Genomic DNA, 15,632 nt, shown 5'->3' on the forward strand with positions numbered 1-15,632 from the left:
CGGGCCGTGCCGGACTGGACACACGCACCACTGGCTTGGTGCGGGGAGCAGGAACGGGCCGGACTGGGCTGACGACGCGCACCCCTGGCTTGGTGCGGGGAGCAGGAACGGGCCGTACTGGGCTGACGACGCGCACCACTGGCTTGGTGCGGGGAGCAGGAACGGGCCGTACCGGACTGGCGACGCGCACCACTGGCCTGGTGCGGGGAGCAGGAACGGGCCGGACTGGGCTGACGACGCGCACCACTGGCTTGGTGCGAGGGACAGGAACAGGTCGGACCGGGCTGGTGACGCGCACCACTGGCTTGGTGCGAGGGACAGGAACAGGCCGGACCGGGCTGGCGATGCGCACCACTGGCTTGATGCGAGGAGCAGGAACGGGCCGATCCATACTGGGAACACCCACCACTGGCTTAGTGCGGGAATCAGGAACGGGCCGGACCGGACTGGCGACACGCACCACTCGATTGGTGCGAGGAGCGGGACTGGGTTCCTTCATTAACCCCCGCTCCTTCTGCTGCCTAACCAGCTCCTCCTTCTGCTCCCTCTGCACCAATGACCCCCTTAATCTGGCGGCCTCCTGCTGCCTCGTCTTCGACGGCGTGAGCCCCCACCAACATTTTTTTTGGGCTTGTCTCTCCCCCGTGCTCATGGCCTCCATCCCTCTTGCCAGACACTCGCTCATCTCCTCCCAAGTCCATCCTCTCTCCTCATCATGCTGCTTGATCCAGGATTGGTGGGATCTTCTGTCACGATCGTTCATTAACGAGAAGGACCAAGGCGCAGCGTGATATGTATTCATATTTATTCACGTACTGAACACACGACAAAACAACAAACGAAATGTGAAGTCCAAGGTAGCACACAAACAACATACCTTACACGGAACAAGATCCCACACAGACTGGTGCCAAACGGCTGCCTAAGTATGGTCCCCAATCAGAGACAACGAGCTACAGCTGCCTCTGATTGGGAACCACCCTGGCCAACATAGATCTAAACGATCTAGAAACTAAACATAGAAATAAACACAACACGAAATATACACACCCTGACTCAACAGATAACCGTCCCCTGAGTCAGGGCGTGACACAGGGACAAAGTTGTGGAGAAGTACAGATCAGGGTTGGGTTATAAAAAAATATCTGAAACTTTGAACATCCCACAGAGCACCATTAAATCCATTATTAAAAAATGGAAAGAATATGGCACCACAACAAACGTGCCAAGAGAGGGCCGCCCTCCAAAACTCATGGACCAGGCAAGGAGGGCATTAATCAGAGAGGCAACAAAGAGACCAAAGATAACCCTGAAGGAGCTGCAAAGCTCCACATCGGAGATTTGAGTATCTGTCCATAGGACCACTTTAAGCCGTACACTCCACAGAGCTGGGCTTTACGGAAGAGTGGCCAGAAAAAAAGCCATTGCTTTAAGAAAAAAATAAGCAAACACGTTTGGTGTTCGCCAAAAGGCATGTGGGAGACTCCCCAAACATTTGGAAGTAGGTACTCTGGTAAGATGAGACTAAAATTGAGCTTTTGGCCATCATGGACAACGCTATGTCTGGTGCAAACCCAACACCTCTCATCACCCCGAGAACACCATCCCTACAGTGAAGCATGGTGGTGGCAGCATCATGCTGTGGGGATGTTTTTCATCGGCAGGGACTGGGAAACTGGTCAGAATTGAAGGAATGATGGATGGCGCTAAATACAGGGAAATTCTTGAGAGAAACCTGTTTCAGTCTTCCAGAGATTTGAGACTGGGACGGAGGTTCACCTTCCAGCAGGACAATGACCCTAAGCATACTGCTAAACCAACACTCCCGTGGTCCTCTGTAGCTCAGCTGGTAGAGCACGGCGCTTGTAACGCCAAGGTAGTGGGTTCGATCCCCGGGACCACCCATACACAAAAAATGTATGCACGCACGACTGTAAGTCGCTTTGGATAAAAGCGTCTGCTAAATGGCATATTATTATTATTATTTAAGGGGAAACATTTAAATGTCTTGGAATGGCCTAGTTAAAGCCCAGACCTCAATCCAATTGAGAATCTGTGGTATGACTTAAAGATTGCTGTACACCAGCGGAACCCATCGAACTTGAAGGAGCTGGAGCAGTTTTGCCTAGAAGAATGGGCAAAAATCCCAGTGGCTAGATATGCCAAGCTTATAGAGACATACCACAAGAGACTTGCAGCTGTAATTGCTGCAAAAGGTGGCTCTACAAAGTATTGCATTTTGGGGGGGGGGGGGGTGAATAGTTATGCACGCTCAAGTTTTCTGTTTCTTTTTTGTCTTATTTCTTGTTTGTTTCACAATAAAAAATATTTTGCATTTTCAAAGGTGTAGGCATGTTATGTAAATCAAATTATACAAACCCCCCAAAAATCCTTTTTAATTCCAGGTTGTAAGGCAACAAAATAGGAAAAATGCCAAGGGGGGTGAATACTTTCGCAAGCAACTGTAGGTCTCTTTTAAAAATGAATCCTGTATATACAACATATAGATACACATTACACCCAAACTATATATATATATATATATATATATATATATATATATATATATATATATATATATATATATATATATATATATATATACACGTATACACACACTACCTGTCAAAAGTTTTAGAAAACCTACTCATTCAAGGGTTTTTCTTCATTTTTACTATTTTCTACATTGTAGAATAATAGTGAAGACATCAAATCTATGAAATAACACATATGGAATCATGTAGTAACCAAAAAAGTGTTAAACAAATCAAAATATATTTTATATTTGAGATTCTTCAAATAGCCACCCTTTGCCTTGATGACAGCTTTGCACACTCTTGGCATTCTCTCAACCAGCTTCACCTGGAATGCTTTTCCAACAGTCTTGAAGGCGTTCCCACATATGCTGAGCACTTGTTGGCTGCTTTTCCTTCACTCTGCTGTCCGATTCATCCCAAACCATCTCAATTTGGTTGAGGTAGGGGGATTGTGGATGCCAGGTCATCTGATGCAACACTCCATCACTCTCCTTCTTGGTCAAATAGCCCTTACACAGGCTGGAGGTGTGTTGGTTCATTGTCCTGTTGAAAAACAAATGATAGTCCCACTAAGCCCAAACCAGATGCGATGGCGTATCGCTGCATAATGCTGTGGTAGCCATGCAGGTTAAGTGTGCCTTGAATTCTAAATAAATGACAGACAGTGTCACCAGCAAAGCACCCCCACACCATAACACCTCCTCCTCCTTGATTTACGGTGGGAACTACACATGCGGAGATCATCCTTTCACCCACACCGCGTCTCACAAAGACACGGCGGTTGGAACAAAAAATCTCAAATTTGGACTCCAGACCAAAGGACAAATTTCCACCGGTTTAATGTCCATTGCTCGTGTTTCTTGGCCCAAGCAAGTCTCTTCTTATTATTGATGTCCTTTAGTAGTGGTTTCTTCGCAGCAATTCGACCATGAAGGCTTGATTCACACAGTCTCCTCTGAACAGTTGATGTTGAGATGTGTCTGTTACTTGAACTCTGTGAAGCATTTATTTGGGCTGCAATTTCTGAGCCTGGTAACTCTAATGAACTTATCCTCTGCAGCAGAGGTAACTCTGGGCCTTCCATTCCTGTGGCGGTCCTAATGAGATACAGTTTCATCATAGTGCTTGATGGTTTTTGCGACTGCACTTGAAGAAACTTTCAAAGTTCTTGAAATGTTCCGTATTGACTGACCTTCTTGTCTTACAGTAATGATGGACTGTCATTTCTCTTTGCTTTTTTGAGCTGTTCTTGCCATAATATGGACTTGGTCTTTTACCAAATAGGGCTATCTTCTGTATACCCCCCCTACCTTGTCACAACACAACTGATTGGCTCAAACGCATTAAGTTTTAACAAGGCACACCTGTTAATTGAAATGAATTTTCCAGGTGACTACCTCATGAAGCTAGTTGAGAGAATGCCAAGAGTGGGCAAAGCTGTCATCAAGGCAAAGGGTGGCTATTTGAAAAATCTCAAATCTCAAATATATTTTGATTTGTTTAACAGTTTTTTGGATTCCATGTGTTATTTCATCGTTTTGATGTCTTCACTATTATTCTACAATGTAGAAAATAGTACAAATAAAGAAAAACCCTTGAATGAGTAGGTGTTCTAAAACTTTTGACCAGTAGTGTGTATATATAAGTAGAGGGCTGTCAAATAAGGTAATGTGAAATGGGAGTGTGTTTGTCTCTGCTTGCCTGCCTGTCAGTCAGTCAGTCAGTCACATATTTGGGCTGTTAAGATTTAAACATGCTATTTAATCTCTTAATGTTTATCCTTACCACAGGAGGTTGGTGGCACCTTAATTAGGGAGGACAGGCTCGTGGTAATGGCTGGAGCGGAATGGGTGGAATGGTTTCAAATACATCAATGCCATTCCAACATTCCGTTCCAGCCATTATTATGAGCTGTCCTCCCCTCAGCAGCATCCACTGATCCTTACTACAGTCCAGACCCCTTCAACTAGTATCCTCTGTTTACCCAATGTGAGGAATCTACTACTATAGGACCACATAACTTGTTATATATTTTTGCTGACTGTCCAATATCATTCCTCAAGGCATATCAATATTCACTCTAAACTCTAGAGTGCTATATTGAAATCAGTAAGAACGTATGAGTATATGATGGTCAAAGAGCAATCATGTCTTCTGCTTGTTACACCAAAACCATCCCTCCAATCTGAATTCATGTCCTCTGTGTGTTACATCCAAACCCTCCCACTTCTCACCTGTCTTGTATGAAGATGGCAGGTTGGTTGACACTTTGACCCCCCATGGCTCCAGTTCAGAGCTGTCTTGGAGGCTCCATATGCTGCTAGGCAGGGGAAGAAATGTAGATAAGATGTGACATAACTACATTAACTAATTCCCACACCAACTGATTGTCTTTGTTTATTAATTATGTACATGGTTCTATTTATGATTATTCCAAAAGGGTAGGGCTGACATAAGATAACTAGACACTAACCAATATTTTGTTTCAGCAATATTAATCAGCCAACATATCAATATTCAATAAATAGGATGAAAAAGGGGAAACTAATGATTATCTGACCACTTGCGGAACGTGACCAGGCCAATGATAAACTGGTTAAATGTATTGTCGAAAAAAGAGGGGTAGAGATGCATTTGCAGGTGGGAGAGTAATCATTTTTCGCAGTTCGAGTACAATGAAAAATTGCATAAGAAGTGTGAATACAGAGTAAAGCATATTTTATGTTCATACCACAGGCTATACTCAGTGGCAAAACATCCTCAAAGTGGTTGAAAGCGTACCACAAACTGAATAACCTAGTTGTGGACACCTACTTTGAGGATGACCAACATGTGCAGCCAGTGTACAGGTATTTTAAGGACCTAGTTCAGAAAGTATGGGTAATTTTCCAGTACATATATGATGAAATGTTGAGATGAAATAACAGAATCATTATGACCACTGACAAAGACATGATCAGTCTATCATTTTAATGGTAGGTTTATTTGAACAGATCCAGAAAAAACGAATGTCAAAAAGGTTATAAATTGATTTGCATTTTAATGAGGGAAATAAGTATTTGACCCCTCTGCAAAACATGACTTAGTACTTAGGCAAAACCCTTGTTGGCAATCACAGAGGTCAGACGTTTCTTGTAGTTGGCCACCAGGTTTGCACACATCTCAGGAGGGATTTTGTCCCACTCCTCTTTGCAGATCTTCTCCAAGTCATTAAGGTTTCGAGCCTGACGTTTGGCAACTCGAACCTTCAGCTCCCTCCACAGATTTTCTATGGGATTAAGGTCTGGAGACTGGCTAGGCCACTCCAGGACCCTAATGTGCTTCTTCTTGAGCCAATCCTTTGTTGCCTTGGCCTTAAGTTTTGGGTCATTGTCATGCTGGAATACCAATCCACGACCCATTTTCAATGCCCTGGCTGAGGGAAGGAGGTTCTCACCCAAGATTTGACGGTACATGGCCCCGTCCATCGTCCCTTTGATGCGGTGAAGTTGTCCTGTCCCCTTAGCAGAAAAACACCCCCAAAGCATAATGTTTCCACCTCCATGTTTGACGTGGGGATGGTGTTCTTGGGGTCATAGGCAGCATTCCTCCTCCTCCAAACACGACGAGTTGAGTTGATGCTAAAGAGCTCCATTTTGGTCTCATCTGACCACAACACATTCACCCAGTTCTCCTCTGAATCATTCAGATGTTCGTTAGCAAACTTCAGACGGGCCTGTATATGTGCTTTCTTGAGCAGGGGGACCTTGCGGGCACTGCAGGATTTCAGTCCTTCACGGCATAGTGTGTTACCAATTGTTTTCTTGGTGACTATGGTCCCAGCTGCCTTGAGATCATTGACAAGATCCTCCCGTGTAGTTCTGGGCTGATTCCTCACCGTTCTCATGATCATTGCAACTCCACGAGGTGAGATCTTGCATGGAGCCCCAGGCCAAGGGAGATTGACAGTTATTTTGTGTTTCTTCCATTTGCGAATAATCACTGTTGTCACCTTCTCACCAAGCTGCTTGGCGATGGTCTTGTAGTCCATTCCAGCCTTGTGTAGGTCTACAATCTTGTCCCTGACATCCTTGGAGAGCTCTTTGGTCTTGGCCATGGTGGAGAGTTTGGAATCTGATTGATTGATTGCTTCTGTGGACAGGTGTCTTTTATACAGGTAACAAGATGAGATTAGGAGCACTCCCTTTAAGAGTGTGCTCCTAATCTCAGCTCGTTACCTGTATAAAAGACACCTGGGAGCCAGAAATCTTTCTGATTGAGAGGGGGTCAAATACTTATTTCCCTCATTAAAATGCAAATCAATTTGTAACATTTTTTACATGCGTTTTTCTGGATTTTTTTGTTGTTATTCTGTCTCTCACTGTTCAAATAAACCTACCATTAAAATTATAGACTGATTATTTATTTGTCAGTGGGCAAACGTACAATTTCAGCAGGGGATCAAATACTTTTTTCCCTCACTGTACATGACTCAATTATTGAATGGCTACTCATAACAACATCCCTAACAATAGTTCCCTAAACGTATGTTGCATGTATGTTCATTTTATTTTATTTGTATCATGCAATTCAGAGTTCAATTGTATTCTGCCATGTGAATGAATTAAATGAATTGGAATTTGTAATATCTAATGAATAATAAGGACAAAGCACTAGTCATGTCTAATAGACTGTGTAATTTTAGCCATGAATTTGCCACGACCCACAGCCTCCTGATAAGTTTTCTAGATTGCTTGTCATCCGCACACCGTATGTGGCGGACAAGGCTCCCTTGTTATCACAGGGTCAACAACGTTAGGAGAATGGCATTTATCTTCTCCCAATATATTTACAGCTATCGTACACACAGAAGGAAGGGATAGAAGGAAGGAAGAGGCTCAAGTGTAAACAATCGGCTTGTGAAATCGGCCAGTGTGAAGGCTACTTTCAGGCCATGTTCTTCTTCTTCTTCTTCTTCTTCAGTAGGGTTTATCGGCGGTTGGCATCCAACGTTATGGTGCATTACCGCCACCTACCGTACTGGAATGTGGGCCAGAGACAGGGAGAAACTAAATCCTACCTGCCAACCAATAATCACACTTTCCTGATGGATGCTTTCCTATCACGTTTAATGTCTTATTCAACTGGCTGTGTCCCACCCTTAATCTTGTAAAAATAGCCTCCTCTCTTCTGTCCCTTCCTGCCGTCCTCCCCTCCCCGACTTTCCTGTACTTGAAATAAATGCCTTCCCTTATTATTTCTATTCCACTGCTCCTGCCATCTCTGCACCATCACTGTATATATCAGTCATTTTGCCTCTGCCTTGCTCATTGACACTTCCACATCAACATCCCCACTACTACGTGCTTGTTTAGCCTGTTCATCTACTGCCTCGTTCCCCTCCACCCCCACATGGGCTGGGACCCAAGTACATCTTATCTGAATACCCATCTGTTTAATCCTGCCATGGTTTTGTAGCACCTCATAAAGCAGGTATTGTCTGCTACGTGAGCTAAAGGACTGGAGACTCATTAACACTGCACATGAATCAGAGCAAATAACTATTCTGTCTGGTTTAACTTCCTCCACCCACTGCAAGGCCAACAGTATGGCCATCAGCTCAGCCGTATATACAGCCAGATGATCTGTAATACGTTTCTGACTTCCACCCTACATTCCTGCACTACAAATGCTGACCCAGTACGTCCTGTCCTTGGATCTTTTGAACCATCTGTGTAAATGGCCACAAAATCCTGATACACATTTTCCAGATGTCTCTTAAAGAAATCAGCTGGATCAACCCCCTCCCTATCTTTCTGTAGTCTCTCCAACACTTCTAGATCATCAGGCCATGTTATGCAGTGTGCTTTGAATTTGAAGTGGAGATCTAATTGCATAGTGTGAGATGCTGCCACCATTTCAGATTGGTGACATTAACTTAACATACAACTTTCTCTCCATGGCCCTCCTCTCCATGTGCATCCTCTCTCCTTGGCTCCTGAACTAGCGCAAGAGAACATAGAGAGAGAAATATTATTAGATACATAAGTAATTGATCAGATACATCATGCGGCATATTTACAAAAAAATATTTCGGGTTTTAATAGTTATTAATGCTAACACACACTGAAGAATTAGTCTTTATTTACGATGACGTTGCAAGTGCAGATATTGCCCACCCCTTCAGTGGGGTTTATCGGCGGTTGGCATCCAACGTTATGGTGCATTACCGCCACCTATCGTACTGGAGTGTGTGTGGGCCAGAGACTGGGATAAACTAAATCCTACCTGCCAACCCCGTTGCTCTTAAAAAAAGATAACAACATATTTGACACTATATCTAATGACGTTCTACTCAATATACTCTTTAAACTAATTTCCTGTATCCCCTTCTCCCTCATACTAGATCTCATCCTCTCTCTTTCCCTCTGATACTGCCCACACTGTAGCAATACATGCTCCACGGTCTCTGTTTCCTGACAGTAATCACACTTTCCTGTTGGGAACACGACGCTCATTGCGTCAGCCGTTACTTAAACAAATCCTTAGGACCAATGAGAGTAGAGCTACTGAGTTTGGACGTCACATACACATGTCCATATATGGCATTGCGTTGGCAGCTCTATTGGATTTCTATCCGGAGACATCCCTGGAACCCATACCGCGTTATACCTCTACCAATATGGCTTAGCCGCACAAAAACTGTAACGGGCAAGTTTCACTGTTTTTACTGTCTGCGCAAGTTGTCAGGAGTGTTACATGTAACTCAATGTTGTAAACAGTAATCGCCGGTCAATAGGCCTAATGGTTAAAGACGAAGCGCCGTGTTATTGCAAAATATGCTTGGTGGGTGGGTCTTAAAAGCCAGCGCCAATGAAACGAATAGAATGAGTGCTGTATAACAGACGGGGACGTTTCATTATTTATTTTTTATATATAATATCCATTTATCACTGTTGTGCGCAAGGGAGGTGGAACTAGAGGGAACTAACTGTCCTTGTTCGTTCTATTTGACTGGCGTAATCATATCTTGCTGTAGACAACCACACGCGAGGTTGTTCCTCAACACATCGTTCAGAATGGCTGGGCTGGTGAGTAGCAGAGGGTGTCACAAAATCAGGAGTTCCCAAATAAGAGAGCTTCTCGATTCCAAGCTCAACGTCCTTTTTGATTGCGACGGAGTCATCTGGAATGGCGAAACGGTAGTGGCAGGCGCGCCAGAAGTGGTGACACTACTGAAACAACAAGGCAAAAAGGTATTTTTCATCACCAACAACTGTACTAGGCCCAGAGCGAGCTACGTGACGAAGTTTATCCGGTTGGGCTTCACTGATGTCGCAGAGGAGGAGATCTTCAGCTCGGCGTACTGCTCTGCGGCTTACCTGCGAGACGTGGCGAAGTTGCAGGGCAAGGTGTATGTCATAGGGTGCCAGGGCGTTGTGAAGGAGCTACGGGATGCTGGGGTTCCCATAGTGGAGGAGGACACTGACGCACCTACTGGGACCATTTACGACTACCCGTTGGACCCAGACGTGAAGGCAGTGCTGGTGGGATATGACGAGAAATTTGATTTCATAAAACTGGCCAAAGCCTGCTGCTACTTACAGAATACTGAGTGCCTGTTTCTGGCCACTGACCCTGACCCTTGGCACCCACTGCGAGGAGGCAGAATAACACCAGGTAGGTGTTTCACTGGTGAGGGTCCTGCTGGCTTTTGTTCCAGTCCAGCACTAGCACAGCTGATGTAAAGAGATTCTCCGGGACTGTTTTATACTTTTTAGCCAGTAGTTCTGAAAGTAGCACTCACCAGCCAAAAGTGGTCCCCGAAAATTGTGTACAATGTGCGAGGGGGCTGAAGCTCATTGACTAGAACTCTAATTGCTAGGGGACTGGCCCATGTGGGGGGAAATGTAGGGAATATGGCTCTGCACAGCTTCCAGAAAACAGTTGCTTTCAAACTAGGGATTTCGTGGCTAATTGAGGTAAAACAGTAATTCTGCTCATAGATTATGCATGTATGAACTAGTGATGGGAAACAGAGGCTTTCAGAAGGCTTTGGCGCTTTCACCAAATTGTGCCAAAATCAGTTCATTACTCAGAGCTTCATTTTCTCTTCACAGTGCCCATTAGTGACATTACATTTACATTTACATTTACATTTACGTCATTTAGCAGACGCTCTTATCCAGACATCTGCTGGTCAGCAATAAATAGCTACGTTTGATCATCAGAGAGGTTTTTTCTCCCATTATCATCAAAACTCTGGTGCAGTGGTAAATTGTTGGCTTTAGTAGCTTATAATCAGTTGGAATTCCCTTTTTTTGCCTTCTAGTTTACCATTTAAAAAACCCAGAATCTATGGCATTATTTAGGATGCTTAAGACAAAGCTTATACTATATTAAATTAAACCAATTATTTGAATAACAGTGCAGGAAGTCTGGTTTCACATAACAATTTTCAAAATAGTGTGTCTTTAACGGGATTTGACCTCATACCCTCACATCCCTGAATGTCCCATAGTTCCCTACTCTACCAGCTAAGCTACCAGTAAGGGTAAAGTTTTTTTACAAAATCCTAACTATATTTGTAAGTACGGTGTCCAGTAGAAGTCCGTGTTTAAAAGCAGCTTGAAATCGAGGAAAGCACCGGAACCACGGCAAACTCAGTGTGATCTCGCATTTTGCAACAAACTGTTTGAAAAAGCATGTGATCAAACTAAGCTTCGGACGTCATTGATGACGTACTACTGATAAAGCGATGCACTCATCGGCACACTGATTCGAAGTTAGCTGCTTAACGATTTCTATGCATGCCTCGGAGCTCCGGTATCAAACATAATATCACTAGTATGAACTACACATTGACACAAAGCGGTTGGTTTAAAAAATACTGGAGTGATAGAGGTAGATATGTGTAGGGGTAAGGTGACTACGCATCAGGATATATGATAAACAGAGTAGCAGCAGCGTATATGATGATTATGTGTGAGTGGGTGTGTAGAGTCAGTATAAACTTTATATTATATGCATATGTGTGTGAGCAAATGATGGAGTGAGTGTCAGTGAGCGTGTAGGGCCCTGTGAGTGTGCATAGATGGTGCAACTCAGGTTCATCTCAGATAGTCCATGTAGCCATTTTGTTAGCTATTTAGCAGTTTTATGGCTTGGGGATAGAAGCTGTTCAGGAGTCAGACTTGATGCACCGGTACCGCTTGCCGTGCGGAAGCAGAGAGAACAGTCTATGGCTTGGGTGGCTGGATACCCATTTTCCGGCCCTTCCTTTGGAGGTCCTGGATGGCAGGGAGCTTGGACCCAGTGAAACACTGAGCTGTCCGCACCACCCTCTGTAGTGCCATGCGATCAAGGGCGGTGCTATTGCCATACCAAGCGGTGATGCAGACAGTCAAGATGCTCTCAATGGTACAGCTGTATAACTTTTTGAGGATTTGAGGGCCCATGCCAAACCTTTTCAACCTCCTGAGGGGGACTGTGCACGTGTGTGCAGACCATTTTAAGTCCTTAATGATTTGGACACCTACTAATCATGATTAGTTGAATCAGATGTGTTAGTGCTGGGCTGGAACGAAAGTTTGCACATCCTGTAGTTCACCAGGGGACCATTATCTACTTCAATTTCACCTCAATGTAACAGGGTGAATAGGGACACCATGTAGAAAGGGTTTACTACATTTTAGCCCTGTGGTGCCTGGACATACAGTATCCACATATTCATTGAGACCTGTCATGTAAACTTTTCACAGCGCACTAGGTTGGTTGAGCACACCTGTTGGTTAAACAGTTAGTTTGTATCAGAGAAATGTGTCGTCAGTATTTGGTAGACATGGGCAGTTGTGTAGAATGGCTTTGAATGCTGTGTGAAGTGCAACTCAATCCGTTTTTACTCCCAGCAACACACACATGATGTCTTCTATTGTGTGCTGCTCTGTTCATGAAATTAAGGATACTGCACATAATGTTGTTTACAGATTGAACCCTGACAAAGGTTGTTTTGGGCATTCCTCACTGTTTGGCTAAGTGGTCACCTGTACTGGTCCTGGAGCACTACTGGTGTCTATTTGGATATTAGGTTTTGAAGGCAGGCATTTTTTCCAGCACAACACACACACACACACACACACACACACACACACACAAACATCCTATCAAGGTACAGTCAACTACTAATAAGTGCACATCAAATAAGTGTAAGCTCTGTTGAAGAGCAGTGCAGTTCACCAATTGGTTTTATTTTACTTGACAATAAAAAATATCAAATCAGCTCCAGTTGACAACAGGCATTACAAATACATAATTTTTAGTTTTGGATTATTTTTAGTGTGGCTTCAAAACAGCCCCAAGCCGTTGTATTGCTGAATCAAGAATATTCGTGCTGGGCTGGAACAAAAGCTTGGACACCTTAAGAATGAGGGTTGCTGACCACTGCTGTACGTCAGTATGCCGTTTACAAGTTAAACATTGAAAAGGTAGTAGCTGGTAATCTTCCCTGACTCTCTGGCGCCGCTTCCTCCTCTCCCTCAGGTTCGGGAAGCCTCACGGCCGCTGTGGAGACGGCCAGCAGCAGGAAAGCCATGGTGATCGGGAAGCCCAGCTGCTTCATGTTCGAGTGCATTGCCAGCCAGTTCAACCTGGACCCCGGCCAGTCCCTCATGGTGGGTGACCGTCTGGAGACTGACATCCTGTTTGGGGCTAACTGTGGCCTGGACACCATGCTCACCCTCACCGGAGTGTCCACTCTGGAGGAGGCGCAGGGCTACAAGGACAGTGATGACCCTGAGCGGAAGGACTTTGTGCCAGATTACGTGGTGGAGACCATTGCCGATTTCATTTTAGCGTATGAAGAGGAGGAAGGCTGAGGAGGACTCTAGAAAGAGCAGACCCCTGAAGCTGTGCCAGTGCTTAAGAGACCTGGGTCATGTTCATTAGAGCACGCAACCGAAAGCGTTTTAAACTGTTTTGCAACAGAAAGTGAAAATTCCCTCCCTGTTTAATTTGGTGCCTAATGAACATGACCCTGGATATATCAGAAAAGGGATTAGTTTGGTGGTGTTATGCACAGTCATTTGTAAAGCCTTTATGAAGTCAGTGTGATGTGTTATAGCACTTGCCACAGGCATGCTCTGCTTTTAATGCCAAGAATCTTTGTCATGATGCAAGTAAAGATGTTGTGTGGCATAACATTTTGGAAATGTTTTTGCAGTTTACATGCTTATGGCAAGTGATAATGACATTGGCCAGGATTCAATCAGAGGTGCGTTGTAGACAAGCCCATTTCACTACAGACAATGGAGATCGCATTCACGATAAACGCTGAAGATGTCGACTCAAGTGGAAATTATATTAAAAATGTCAAGCGCTGTGGGCTTGTTTACAACACGTCTTTGATTGAATCCCGGTCATTGTGTAGTATTTTGGAAAGCTTTATGAATGGTGACATGAGACCACCTGGAAAATGATATACTGACACAAATAATACAGTGTGAGACACCCCATCTGGTTGTAGTTCCTAGTGTTCATTCTTTGGGAGATTTATTGGTGTAGTAGGAATGTCTTTGGTTGTACTGTAGTATGTCATAGACGTCACCATATAAGCCCAATAGACAACTTGTTCCTTGAGACCATCCAGTGTTGAAATGGATCGGTATCAATCAAAGTGAATCATAACATCCAATGTCAATGGACTGAAGTTGTATAAACCCGCAGAACCAACTGTGCTGTTCCACAGTCAAAGCATAAGATAATGTAAGCTGAATGCTTCCCTTGCAGCACCTTCATCTTTAGTATACCAAACCAAATGTTATTTTTGGAGCCAACTGTCCAACATTTAGCTCTGGATATATTGAAATCGGGCTAGAGAATTGGTTTGATGGAAATAGGGATAAAGACTTGGTTTGATGTTGTCAAACCTTTGCTAATATGTGTGTCAGCAACCTCGCTGTAGTTTTGGATAATTTGGTTAATGAATCCTTGACTGTAACGAAACATGACATGGAAATTAATAAAAGTTCTCACTTCTCACCTTTCTAAAGAACAGAGCATACGAGTGATCCTGAATTGATCATTTCCAACAATGAAATGTGTAGGACTGTACTTGGATCTAATTACCTTCAACTGATCAATTCTACAAGTAATAATATTTGAATAGAAGTGATACTAATGTTCAATTAACTGAAATGTGAATTTGCAGTGGAAAATATTGTACAGTAGTTTGGTATTTGAAAATCAAAAAGGAACTAGTATGTTCCTTAACCATAACACTGTAGAATGTTAAAAGTTGCTCAAATGTTAGCTATTAGGTATATTTGGGAACTGGATCTTCAATGTTTTCTTGGTTGTGTTTTTTATCGACAGATTGTTATTAATCTGAAGAAGGTTGTGTGGATTTCAGTAAGGGTAATAACAATTATTTTAATTGAGGGTATCACCATTTTTTGTGTCTTTTTACTTAGCTAGAGATTGTGCTGGAATTTAATTTAAAAACTTTAAAGACACATTTTCATACTGTAGATAAAGTACCTATTTCAATGGAATGCCAAGCTGTTTTGTGTGAACTTCATAGACATTCTGCATATCGTGAATTAGGTTTGTACATTACTTAATGTAGTGCTCATTTGCATTTCGTTTTTTAATTTAAACTCTTGCTTTGTATCATTTCTGTCAAACTTGTTCTCTACCAGGTTGTCTCCAAATATGTTATGATGGAGAAAGCCCTTGAGGTCAAAATGTTCCTCAATATTTTCTTAATACATCAAGTCAGCAAATTAAGTTTAGGCTGAAGTTGAAGCCGGTCAAGGCTAGACTGTGTAATAACACACAAACTGGAAATTACTAATACACTCTCCTCCATATGTATTTGGACAGTGAAGCAAAAATATTACATTTGGCTCTATACTCCAGCATTTTAGATTTGAGATAGAATGTATCATATTAGGTGACATTACAGAATGTCAGCTTTTATGAGGGTATTTTCATACATACTGTATCTGTTTTACCATTTAGAACTTAAAGCAGCTTATGTATCTAGTTCCCCAATTTGAAGAAGTCATAAATATTTGGACAAATTCACTTAGTGTATTAACCCTTTACACTCGTGGGAAT

The 15,632-nt window shown here is 43.2% G+C and overlaps 1 protein-coding gene across 1 annotated transcript; it reads left to right on the forward strand.

The window, feature by feature from the left end:
• The first annotated feature begins 9,143 nt into the window (after positions 1-9,143).
• On the forward strand, positions 9,144-15,182 carry pdxp (pyridoxal (pyridoxine, vitamin B6) phosphatase). Its single transcript, XM_084159192.1, has 2 exons — positions 9,144-10,196; positions 13,056-15,182. The coding sequence occupies exons 1-2, from the start codon at positions 9,596-9,598 to the stop codon at positions 13,388-13,390; spliced, it is 936 nt and encodes a 311-aa protein (XP_084015318.1). The 5' UTR covers positions 9,144-9,595; the 3' UTR covers positions 13,391-15,182.
• Positions 15,183-15,632: the final 450 nt, after the last annotated feature.

Source organism: Coregonus lavaretus (assembly GCF_964263955.1).
Source record: "Coregonus lavaretus genome assembly, chromosome: 4".
In the NCBI taxonomy this organism is placed as follows: domain Eukaryota; kingdom Metazoa; phylum Chordata; class Actinopteri; order Salmoniformes; family Salmonidae; genus Coregonus; species Coregonus lavaretus.